General features: G+C 42.6%; 1 protein-coding gene across 2 annotated transcripts in view; it reads left to right on the top strand.

Moving 5' to 3' along the window:
* necab2 (N-terminal EF-hand calcium binding protein 2) overlaps window positions 1–13,117 on the top strand; it is an 87,744-nt gene that overhangs the window by 49,324 nt on the left and 25,303 nt on the right. Inside the window, exons 8-9 of one of the 2 annotated variants that reach the window (XM_069528259.1) lie at window positions 3,827–3,906; window positions 8,862–8,918. In XM_069528259.1, coding sequence (XP_069384360.1) covers window positions 3,827–3,906; window positions 8,862–8,918 — 137 coding nt within the window. The remainder of the gene's footprint in view (window positions 1–3,826; window positions 3,907–8,861; window positions 8,919–13,117) is intronic. The other variant, XM_069528260.1, reaches the window with a different exon arrangement.

Genomic DNA, 13,117 nt, shown 5'->3' with positions numbered 1-13,117 from the left:
TTTCTCCCCCCCCCCCCCCCCCCTCTGGGATACTGTAGGCGGTAAAGTAGCTCTGACAGCCGAGGACCTTCACGTCAGCTGTGCTTTGTCTTGCGTCAGGACAAGTCGATTGATTAATGGCCCCCAGATCCTCTCTCTCTCTCCCGCTCCACCCCCAGCTCCCTGTCCTGCTGCCCAGCCTCCTCCAGTGTGAATAATCCTGCGCTCCTGACTCACTTCTTCATTCTCTTCCTCCGTCATTGTTCTCCTCTTCTTTCTTTCCACACGTGAAGTCACCTTGAAGTTTGATCTCCCTCTTTCATGTCATAATAGCAGAGAGGAGTAAATGCTGTGTTTTCTCTCTGTGAATTGATCAGAGTCTGCACAGGAAAAAAAAAAAAGAAAAGAAAAACAGATGGACAAAAGAGCGGAGGAGACAAAGTGGTGAGTGGGAGACGAGTGGGGAAAGAGTGAGAACGAGAAAGAGCTAAAAATAACCAGCAGCATCTTTAAATGAAGCAGCTGTGAGCAAGGCTTCTTTCCGTCTCCTCCAAGTGCTGTCACTTCACTATTTATCGTAAATGAACTGCGGTTTGTCGTTACCGCAGATGTTTTAATATATATTTATACTGTGGGAAGGAGTATAACTGTGGAAGAAATGTAGACTGACATTTCTTCCACAGTTATACTCCTTTTTTCTAAAGGTCGCTGTTACTATTCTCCTTTCAAGTTTCCTGTTTTATCTTATACATCTGCCACAGAGGTTGTTTGTTTGTTTGTTTGTTTGTTTGTTTGTTTGTTTGTTGGTCAGCATTATTACACAAAGACCATGAAACTTGGGGGCAGGATGTGATGTGTGTCATGTGTATCAGTGCGTGTTCACACTCAGCAAACATTATGGGCCTGTGATGGAGACGATATTGGAGGCGCCACATTTTTTTTTCTGCTGTCTGCTGAGACAGTCGTTTATTACAGAAAGATACAAGATAATCCTGGCTGGTCTCCATCACTGAATCTAATGGCATCAACAGATTTAAGTGGACACTGTTGATTATCGTGTCATCGTAACTATGAACTATCCAATGATCTGAACCATCGGAGAAATGGAGGAAGTGGAAGAGTGAGCCGGAGCGACGACAGCGGATGGCAGCTTGTTAATGTGCCGCACAGTATATTTACCAGGGAGGAGATGCTGGTCTGTGACTTCAGTGTAATTCCACTTGTTTCCAGTTCAGCTTCAACATTTAGTGTCCTGATCATTATCTGTCTGCCTGCTCCTAATGGCTCATTTAGAATCTGCTGTGGAGAAAATGATCATGTTACGTGAATATGATAAAACGGAAGAGCAGATGTTGATGTTAGCGGCTGAAAGACAACAGCAACCATGCAAGACATTTGTGGGCAAAGAGGAATTTATCAATGGATACAGACAGAACTTTGATATTGGTTCTTCAAAACCCAACATTCAGTCAACGCTCTGCATGAGCTCTAAGATCCAGAGGAGCGGTTACCATAGTTACAGAGAGCAGCCTTACTAAATATCTCATGGGCAAAAAATTGGAACCTGAAAATGTGTCAGTGGCAGGAACATAAAATGAGACTCATGATTTTATTTTAAGATACAGATAAAGTCGTTAATGCTCCATTAGGTTGGGTGATGTGATGTCTTTTCATGTCCAGGCTGTAATTACAGTTCAGTTATAACTACGTTTCTTATAGATTCTCATTAGATAATCCAAAGACGGCAGAATGACAGTTTTCTTGGTGACTTGAAATAAAAGCTTCCAGGAGGAATGCTCAGGGATGGATGGTTCCACTTGATTGCAACGCTCCCGAGATGAAAAAAAATCTTTGGGACAAAAGACAATGGATTGATGAACAGGCGGATTGGTGCGGCGTCAGCAGTGATGAGGCCATTGTACTGACTCGCTGTGGTGCAGAAGGAGCTGAGCCACGAGGCAAAACTGTCAATCTACTGGCCCCTCTACGGTCCAACCCTCACCTTTACTCTCAAGCTCTGGGTAGAGATTGAAAGAGCGAGGTCACAAATACAAACGGCCCACATGAGTTTTTCTCTGTCGGGTGACGTCTCTTCCTGTCTGTCCAGTTAGGTCCAAAAACGTCCTTGGCTGTGCAGCTGAGTTAAAATCACAGTTTTCTGCCGTTGTTTTTCCATTTCACAGAAGACTTAGCACCCGGGGTGAAATTACGCTGAACTTTTGAACTTTTCAGCCACTTATTTTAAGAGATTCTAAAGCGGCAATGGACCTTTTTTCCCCCCACGATTCACGTCAACACATTTAAATACTGGGTGACACAGAATGGAGAGTTAAATTAGGTGAATGTGAAATAAATCAAATCAGGTTTAATTGAGGAGAAAGTCAATGGAGGACCCCCCTCCCCCCGCTCTCCTCCTGCTGCTAAATTCGAAGGCTGTAATTCCTCACACACTTCTATAATTGACCCGGGCACTTCTTTTCTAAATCCATCAAAATGACCACCGGGCTTTTATCTCCAACTGTCTCCTTGGTTACACACTATGGTTTAGTTGATGAGTGTGTGTGTGTGTGTGTGTGTGTGTGTGTGTGTGTGTGTGTGTGTGTGTGTGTGTGTTTGGGATGGAGGGAGGTAGCTCCTAATTGACTGGTTGTTAAAGCTTTTAATGAAGAGTATGCAGCCAGTTCTCCAATTAGCTGTGAGGGGCCCATCAGGGGATGAAAAGAAGACGGCAGCTCAGGAGAAAGGGAAGGGGGGGGAGGGGAAGAGGAAGGAATGGGGGATAGAGGAGAAAAAGAAGAGCGAGGAGGTGAAAAGAATGGAGGTGTTGTAAATCCTGAAGAATAAATGTTTTCTCACTTTTCTTCCTCAGTTTTTTACGCATACCTTCACCATACACGTCAGATAATGAAGAGATACAAAGGTGCCCCGTGGTGTTTTCATGCAAACAAACAGAGGTCATGTTAACACTCACCGTCTCTCATCACCACACGCGGTGTGCGTCCTTGAAGTCTAAAACTGTTTTTTAATCATTAATTGCTCAGATAAGCTGTTGGGTCTGGACGTTTTCCAGACTTTCAGGCATTAGCAGCGTTCGTCTTCTTTCTTGCCTCTGTTAGTGAAACTGCAAAATTTTTTGGCACTTGGCTGCCGCTAACTGATGTTCAGCGCTGCAGCAAAAAGTGTATTTTGTAAATTTTGTCTTTTCGTCTAACACCAAAGCTGTTTACAAAGAGCCGTGTGGTTCGCTATCTAAAAATCATTGTGCAGTCAGAGCTGATTAAACAGAGCACCTCAAAGGAGCTCTGTCCGCTCCCTTACTGTCTTTGAAAAGGCCAGTTCCTTCCGATAAACAGGTATAATTGGCTATTTATCAGCCTCTTTGGAAGTCCTACTTTGCATGAAATATTCATGATGAAACAATGGAAATGAGAAGAGAGAGATTAGAAGAGGGTAATGATAGTTTTAAGGTGCCTGCAGAACCTGCTCACTGTAGATTTGTGATCTTGTGTGTTTAAAGCAGCCAATAAAGAAAAAACAAAGAATGAATTAATATAACTTTAAATGAAAGGGGAACAAACAGGACAGAAGAACGATGGCGCTGGTGGTAACTCACTCATCAAGATCGACAGTGTAGTCATGGGTGAGCTGTTTGGTCCCAGGTTTAATATTTCAAGAGGATTATAACGGTCAGGCTTTGAAAATGTGATTTCAATATGACATGAATTTAAATAAATATAATCCAGCTGCATCAGATCGAGCCACAGCCCAGAAACTAGTGAAACAACTTCAAGTGAGTTGGTACTCATTCAGTCTGTGTAATAATACTGTGTGTGTGTGTGTGTTGCAGGTGCAGTGGAGGTGAGGAAAGAAGGTCTGGAGGCTCAGATCAACCGCCTGGCTGAACTAATCGGTCGACTGGAGAATAAGGTCAGGATCACACACACACACACACAAACTTGTTTCGTTCACATATAGTTACATACACAACGTTCACTTACAATACATCTATTCCCCGGAGGCCGTAACCTCTACATCCCCAACCCTGAAATTAAAGCCTGAGGTTCAAGGATGAGGTCGTCCATATTCAATACTGTTATTATTTTCAACAACAATATTTGATTGAATTGACAAGTGTGCATTCAGAGCATGATGTATTTTACTCATCTGTGCCACAAGGCTACAAAAGCCATTAAAAACACATCAGTCAGACACAGTGTTACGCTGGGTGACACTTTTGTTCATGGTAATGAATAACATTAGCATGAATAGAGAGTCACACACACACACACACACACACACAAACACACACATTAGTGCATCAACTGTGTTGAAATCTGTCGATGAATAGATCTTAACAAATGCACTGTTTGCTCTGGTTAGAATAACGTTTAATAGAAATAACAGTGTCTTTGTGACTCACTTTTAAACATTGAACCGTTGTGTAAGTAGAAGTTCAGATTCCTTTGGCTTGTGACGCTTTAAAGTCAACACCATGGGCTGTTTATAAAGACGGACGGCGTATCTTCATCTCCTCCCATTATCCAGAAATGGAGCCAAATATCCGGGACACGAAAGCTGCCGTGTTGTGCATTCGGATCCAAAGTCTGTGCAGCGGGTTCGACTCAGCTGTCAGTCATGACGTTTTACATCAAATAACTGGGGATTCATTGCACGCCGGTGACAAAGCTAACTAACAAGCTGCCTGGGTTGCTGGGCCTCGGTACGTGCAGCCTCTCAAAGTAGCTAACGAAGCAGCGGGAAGAGCGGGACAAGCTGATCATGCAAATAGGAAATAGACCAGAATGTGTCATTTCAGCTCACTCATCGGTCTTCAGAGGCAGAGTACGCTGAGTTCTCTGAAGGATGTGGCCCCTCAGTCAGTTCTCAGCTTTAGACTTCCTGAGCACGTCCATCGGATACACAAGGCACGATACCTTTGATCTTGTCCTCTGACTTTCTTTTCTTAATTAAGTTGTCTGCTTGTGGACAGTTTGTTCATTTGAGATCTTACATTGGTGAAATTGTGCAGTGCCGAAGCAGCGTATCGAAGGTCCGCAGAGGACAAGAGAAAAAAACGGGAGGAGGAGGAGAAAACGAAAGACGCAGGGGGTTAATGAGGAGACGAAGAAGGGGGGGGGGGGGGGGGGGGGTGGCATGAGGAGTTAATTAACACTAAGTGATGGACAGGAAGGGGGGGGGATGCAATTAAAAAAAGACATTAAGACCAAACTATTGCAAAGAGCATTTTTACTTATGTATAACTTATTGCAGCATCTCTCTGGTCCCACATGTCTTTTCATGCCCCTCCATCCTGCGCTCCCCAACCCTGCCCCATCCTCCCCCTCCGTCTTTGTCTCTCCATCCCCTGCGTCTCCTCCACGACTTAACATGTTAGGATTAATGGAGCCTCGGCACACTCAGCTGTCTTATGGAGAGTGGGTCAATACAGCTACGAATAACTAAATACAATGTCCTGCAGGGGGAGGGGGAGGCTGCGGGAGGAAATCACATAAAGGGGGAGTCACATAAAGAAAATAGAAAATAAGAATGGGAATAAAAAACCCTGTTCATGAATGAACTATGGGCAAAGTGATCTGGGTCCTGGATGCAGATGCCGATACTGATATTAAGAGCTAAGGCACCAAATAAAAACGCAAACAAACAACTGCCAACGTTTACAATAACTTTTATTTCTCAGCCTATGAAGCAGATAAAGATTTGAAATAAAACTATTGATAACTTAAAGATTTGGCTTCATTATAAATAATTTCCTTTACCCTAAAGTCCATAAACATTTTTTAACAAACCTATAAATCAAGCACACTCGTAAAAAATCCCCATTCCTTCTCCTCCTCAGACACGTCTCTGCAGACCGAGTCTGAATCTTCTTCGTCGTTATTTTTTTTGTTGTTTTCATCAATGAAACTCTTCTGTGCTCTGCTTCAATATTGCTCCACTCGATTACATCATCAGCCAGCCCCTGAAACACTACTACAAGTGCAACCAAATAAATAGAAAAATAAACTATCATTTTACATAAATGTGTCAACCAACCGATATACTGGCTCTGCTCCTGTGTGAACAGTCCTGTGTCTCCAGCCCTGATTCCTATTTAGAAACAATCTTCAGCCTGTGGACCCTGGAGATGATTTAATACACCTGTAATGGGTCTAAGTAGATGGGTTTCTCTCAGTCCAGTGACTGAAAGCCTCTCACTTCATTGTTCAATAATCACCTTTGACCCTGAGGTCCTCCAGAGAGCCCATTACCCAGAGCCCGACGTGTTTACAGGGACTGTGGCACAAAGGACGACTTCTCACGGCTGAATAAACACAGTCAGATCTGATTTTTACAATTTGAGACAGTGATAAAAAAAACTCCTCAGGAATGATTTACTTCTTTCACTGTGAGAAAGTAGCTGCTAATAAATTGAAGCTTGAAATCTGCGCTAAAGGGAAAAGTGGAGTTGACAGTGATAATGCATCAATTTATCTGTTCTGTGTGGACGTCTTTTAGTCGAGGGACGTCTCAACAGCCAGTAAACAAATGTCAACCTGTGACAATGAAGAGAAAATGAATAAAAGTGGAATGAAAGGTTCTGTCACTAACATGAAAACCCTTTAATGTAGAACGAGTAGTAAAAAATGTATATATATGAATATGTATGTAGTAGGTGTGTAAGTGAATACATTATTAAAATGTGCATAAGAATGAAAAATCCAGATAAATCCAGATATTTTCATTTTCCAAACTTAACCTCAACCGTGTCATTTTATTTATTCAATATAATGGCGTCCTCTTTTCTTCTATCTGTAGTTCTCTATGATTTTCAGTGATGGATCATCTTTGCAAACAAAAACAAACTGCCTCCACTGACAGCAGAGAGCAGCAGAAAATGCATAGAAAAAAAATATATAGGTCACCAAACAGTTGTGCTCCACACTGTGTTGTCAGAATAATGAGAGCTGCAGAAAAGCCAATGAATAGACATTTTCTGCTGGATTACATTTTCAAAAGAGCAGACGGCACACTGCAGTAATCATATCATATCAAAGCAAAACATGGCTCTGAGGAGGCTTATTGAATGTGGCTTTGTCTTTGGCTCTCGGTTTGGCCTGGTATCACCTTCACACATCCCAGTATTAAGACTATGCAGGAGTCTGGAAACGATATTATCACCGTGTGTCGGATTGAATCATGGATTGTTTACTGAGTGAGTAATAATCCAGCCACACACTGAGCGATGTTGTGCGTGAAAGGATGAAAATAGTGCCCAGCGTTGGCGCCACTGCTCTGTGATAACGCACCCTGGAAATCCTGTTACCTGCAAACCCTCCTCAAAGTGGCACATTCACGTTTCCCGCTCCCTCGCTCAGATTCTCCTGCCGCTTTCCTTCACGCTCCTCTGAGAGTGCGTTTGTTCTTTTGAATGCAAAATATATGCTTTCTTTTTTTATCGTTCCCCATGTGCTGCAGGAAAGACTGTGCGTTTTTTTTTCTCCTGGAAAAGTCTGTGTCAGGATGAGAGGCCTTGGTTTATAGTCACACGTCTGGTGTAAGTGCCACTGAGGCTGCAGAAGAGAATGTTGCACCAATGATGTGTTTTTTTTAAAACATATAAAAATAACTGTACACAGTATTTAATCTCCAACAGGAGCATATTAACCCGAGCAGCCCATGAATATGAATATACCCTGATTAAGTTTATTCCAGGAAAATCTAGTTGAGAAACTGCCCAGATATCAGCCAGGTGAGAAAGTCAGTAAATGAAATACCTGACAACTGGGTAAACATCACACTGACTCTTCAGTCTTAGGACAGATCATGGAGTTTGTAGATGTTAAAGTGACTTTATTCTCACATCACTGTATCGAGTGTGTGGACGTGATGAAGCCACAGAAAACAGTCCTCTGACTCCGCAGCTCATATTTCAGCTCATTGTTTTGCCTTCACGGCCCCCGACTGTTTTAGTTCGCGCTCACTTTGTTATCGGCCTTGTCTCCAGCTGCAGCAGCAGATTTGAGCAGAGAAAACCTCCTGGACTCTGCAGCATCACACAGGTCGGGATCTAACCCAACCAAGGTTTCCTCTGTTTGCTGCGCACTTTGAGACGGAGACAGCATTAAACAACAGAAGAAAAAAAAAGAAGTAATGCATAGGATTTACATTCATTCTGCTGATAGTACCTGTGATCCCATAATGACATTACAGTGGCAGCAAAGTAGAAGAAGTTAATTCATTTCTTTCTCTATTCAAAAATTTTTTTTGATTGTTGGAGCAAGTAAAAACCTGTTTTTGTTCATAAACACAAATGTGCAAAAAGTGGTTTTCTGTTAATAGTAGAGTGACGTGAACACAGTATTAGAAGTATATTTATTATATTTATATTTTTACATTCTGGATACTGTCTGACAGCAGTGGGAGGGGGTGAGTGAGTGTGTGTGTGCGTGTGTGTGTAATATTTGAACTTAACTCCCTCTCCCTCGACCCATGGGGATCCAATGAGATACTCGTTAGCGATTTAACTCTGACATTAAATCCTGCATCCTTCCTCTTTTGCAATGAAATCATCTTTTAAGTCATTCCAACCATCTAAAGCTCCGTCCTTGTGATGTTCAGTTGGACTTTTGCATTTCAATGCTCTTGTATCTTTTGATTTTTCATGCTGGTATTAGTCATTCTGTTTTATTTTGTGCTTTTGTTAATTGGCGTGCATCCACCTCCCCTCCAAACTCCCTGGTCCCCGGCTGAACCTTATTGTCACCGTACATCGTCCATTAATACCGTGACTGACAAATGTCTGCTTCAAGCTGTTGTTGTAGTTACTGTTCTCGCTGATTGACGTGTTGCTGCTGCTGTTGTTGTTGTGCTTCTTCTTGCAGACGGTCTGGTTGGATCTGCACCAGAGGCTAACAGACACAGATGGCACCACCGGCGCCGTAAGTAGACGCTAAATGAATAACTGCTGCACAGCACACACGAGCCCCAGGTGGAGCATCACTTACTTCTGCTTTGCAAAGGCCAACAACCACTGCAGCAGCACTTTGGGTCGAGGGTGTACGAGACTTTGTGTTGTGAAAAAAAAACATGAGACAAAACTTCTGCACGAGCTGCCTGAGCCAGGTCTCACCACATGTCCCATGTGCTCTGATCTTTTGAATCATGTCCCAGGAAACGTGCTTGTTTTTAAAGACACAGCAATGTGATGAAACTAAGATCCTGTCAGTCATTATAATGAGAAACGTTTAGAAAATATAAGATAAGAAGTCAGCGTGGGAGCTTTATCCAGGCTCCATTAGCTGCAATTAGCTGAACAGATTTGTTAGTGAATGAGTTGCATTGTGGGTTAGGTAGTCGCCAAGTTTGATGAGGAAGAAGACTGTTGTTTATTTTATTGAAAACCCGAAATGTACACCACATGAAAAACAAAACCAGATAACAAGGTACATTATACACACATTAAATTACATAAAATAATAATTTAAATAATTTAAAATGAATAAATTAATTCATAAAATCACAGTAGTACTTTTTTTATTTCAGGAAGAAGAGACAAAACTTCTGCATGACAAAAATAATCCGGGTCTCACTTCCTGTCCAATGAGCTCCGATCCTTTGAATTATTTCCAGGAAATGGGCTTGTTTTGTTTCATTGGTGATTTATAGACCCTTCGTATTCTCCCAGAGGATTAATAGACTGTCGCAGCATCTTACGATATCAAACCACCACAGAGGAAAGAACACATCAGCTGTCTCAGAATCAGACGGCATATTCAGCGTCTGTGATCATCTCTTTGATAATGATCAATGATTTATATGAAAGGCATCTGCATCATCATGGGCGTTTTCTTTTCAAGCCGTGTTTGGATTGAGTCATAAATCAGACAATGTTCGGTCACAGAAAAGCTCGACTTGTTTGACGTTGTTTTCACCAAAGATCACGATCACATGCCGGCAGCGAAGGAGAGATATGAGAGTTCAACAGTAATCTGTGTCTCAGAGAAACATCAGTTTGTGGTTGTCACTTTCAGTTTTTATGAAACCGTCTGTCAGACAAAGAAAAGACAGAAGATGAGAAGCAGGTCAGAAGAGCTCAGGTGTGTCAGTCATAGGAACTGCAGAGTGGTTTGGATGGAGGAGCTCACGTCATTGATTCTGGTCTTTGAAACAGACGGAGGGATATTACTTGCACCGGTATAAAGTTACAGGACATGCACACCAGAAGAAGCGACAAATGAATCCTGGAAAAATCGATTCCATGTGGTTTCTGTGCACATGAAAAATCACCACATTATCACAATATGCCGTATCAACAAGATTAGGTTTATTTTAGTGTCTCTGTGCGGTCGTAATGATTTAGTATCTTAAAATCATAGGACTAAGATACTTAAAGTCCAAACCAAGGTTCATGTTACAGCGTTGATATTTCAGATGCCGTGTGTGAATGAATGAACCTGTTCACGTTGTTAATTTAGTTATAATATCATGATGTCTTTACTACCAGCAAAGTGAACGCCCTGATCCTGGACCTGCAAACGGCCTCCGCTTATTGTTCTTCTTCTTCCTGCAATTGGTCAGAAAGTCTGAACCATCCAAAAACCAAACCGTGGCTAAGACTTTTGTTCCGTTGGTCCAGTCCGTGGTCTGAGGCACCTGTTATTTTGGTCAGTCCAAAGTTCTGAACCAAACTAGGCAGGTGTCTGTTAAAGGTAAAATTAAAGCGTTCTTGACAAAAGTTTAGGGCAAATGTTTCCGCTGGTTCGAGCCACTGCTTCCCTCATTCTCCCTTTTCATTTCATTTCTTGTTCTGTAGAGGCCAAAAAAACATTCACTTTCCAAATGATCAAAGCGTCCATCGCTTCGAGGAAGCTACATGGACGCTGGTCTGAGGTGTGCAGGACGTCCGCACATTCTCACCGCAGGTTCTTGTGCCATGAGAGCCTGTGTGAAATGCAGTTAGCATGTTTCTGAGCATGCAACCAGGTCTTTTTCTGTCTGCAGGAGAGCAGTGTAATAATCACCCCCTGCACTTAGACCCACAGCAGTCGAGCCACTTACAACTTCCCGTTAGCGGCCGGCGAGCAGTGAGAGCCCTTATTAAATTGTCCAGTTGTCATGGGCACAGACACGGAGAGGCTATTATAAGAGAGCGCTCAGAAGCACTGAGAGGGAGAAGTTTCAAGTTGCAATTTTCCTTAAAATGCATCTCGGAGAAACACTTTTAAAACACCCAAGAAGGAGCACTCAACAAGACTGACCTGAACCCTGACCTGAGAGTAAGTAATAACACTGAGAAGCCAGAGACAAAAATGAGCTTTAGTCCTAAAGAAAAACCTCCAGCTAAAGGCTCTGAGGCGTTTAAAGAGGCAGGTCTCAGCATTTACCTTGTTTTTCAAACAGGATCCATAAAGTCAAAGGCCATGTAGAACAAATATTACATCACACTGATGCTGAAGTGTCTATTCCTCACGACTGACAGCAGAGACTCACTCTCGACTGTTCAGCTGATTCCCCGGCTCCACCTCTGCTGCACAGACTCTGGCTGTAAATGCACATATTTCCGCTTCATGTCTGGATGTGCAGTACACAACAGACAATATTTGTTTCTTTATTAAATTGAGGGTCCTACATTTCAAATCAGATATCAAGGTTAGCTCCTCAGTTCAAGTGTTCACGCTACAGAGAATCTCAATGTTTTGAGTCAGGATTAAATTAGCCTCTGATCTGATCTTACCAAGGCAGCAGCTGAGTTATCAGCAGATGGGAAAGACGTTCGCGCTGAGATATTTTAGCTTGATTGCTGGATATTTGGATGAAGTGGAGACGGGTCGTCCATCTTTATTTACTATGGTTTTGCATGAGAAACACTCACCATATGTCTGCTGTCTCTGAACAGATTTTCTGTCGCCTGCCACAGCTTCTTTTAAAACACAGATCACATATCTGCATCCGCCTCTGAAAATACTTCCTCCAAAACAAACCCGGGGAAATTTCACGCACCGTAATAAATCCAGTGAAACCAGGCTGTATCATATTTCCGCCTGTTATTTGCATCCTCCTTTAAACAGAGACACGCTTCACTGATTACACACAATCTGCTCATCCAGGCTGGTGTTTGATGAATATATCACACATCTGCGGGCACAGACGGAAACCGAGTGACAACAACTAATACGTCTTCTTTTTTTTTACTATATAGCATATGTTCTAGACGGAGAAAATCCTCGACCGTCCTTCTTCCACCTTCCTCTTATCACCACCCTTTAACCCTCTTGTTCCTCACTATCACCCTTCCCCTCTAGAAAACAGATTTCTCTTACCACGTCCTGCTCCTCTTCACCTTCACATAATTTCACCCTGCGTCCCACCTGATCTTCTGCATGATTCGAACGTGATTACCCTTCATCTCATCTCCCTCGCAGGCCTCGGTCACAGCAATCTTTTCTCCGCTCTGAACGGAGACACCATGGCGAGTTGTATCATCATACAGGCGATTCTAATACCATCATATACTGTATGAGAGATACAGGGATACTTTCAAGCCCCAGCTGTGGAGCGGAATTAGCATTTGCATTTTATTTGTAGTGGACACAAGTGAGCTGACAGTGGTTTCTGTCATTTGAAGTGGGCGAATCAATTCCGTACACTATATGTTGTCAGTATTTGGATCCTCGAGAGGCGCATCAGAAAGGAGCAGAGAAGCCATTAAAGAAGTGGCTGAGAGAACAGAGGAGAAGATGCAAGGGATGGACGGGCAGATAACTGAGTAAATAGAGAAAGGATAGGACTAAGAAAATGGAATGAGAAAGAGAAAAGGCCACAGGGACCGAGCATTGTAATATCCTGATGTGCTCTTTAAACCTCAGCGACACAAATGAGTCATTCCTTCCTCCTTTGTTTTAACGGACAGTGGCGTCGTACAGCTCTGATCTAAATCAAACACATAATTAACCAGGAGACACTGAGCACACAACACAAACCCACGCAGTTTTCTGCCGTGCGAAGTGTTAGCTACTGAGGTTTGATCCTCTAAGAAAATATTGTGTGATTTTAAAGAACAGCTCACCTGGATTTTGTTGACTGCCCACAAACACATTGTTTCTCCACAAGACTCTATAAAACCAGGCCAGCAGCTCTA

This window comes from Paralichthys olivaceus, chromosome 7 (assembly GCF_024713975.1).
Source record: "Paralichthys olivaceus isolate ysfri-2021 chromosome 7, ASM2471397v2, whole genome shotgun sequence".
Classification (NCBI taxonomy): domain Eukaryota; kingdom Metazoa; phylum Chordata; class Actinopteri; order Pleuronectiformes; family Paralichthyidae; genus Paralichthys; species Paralichthys olivaceus.
The sequence above is the reverse complement of the archived record's forward strand: the minus strand, read 5'-3'. Positions and strand labels throughout refer to the sequence as shown.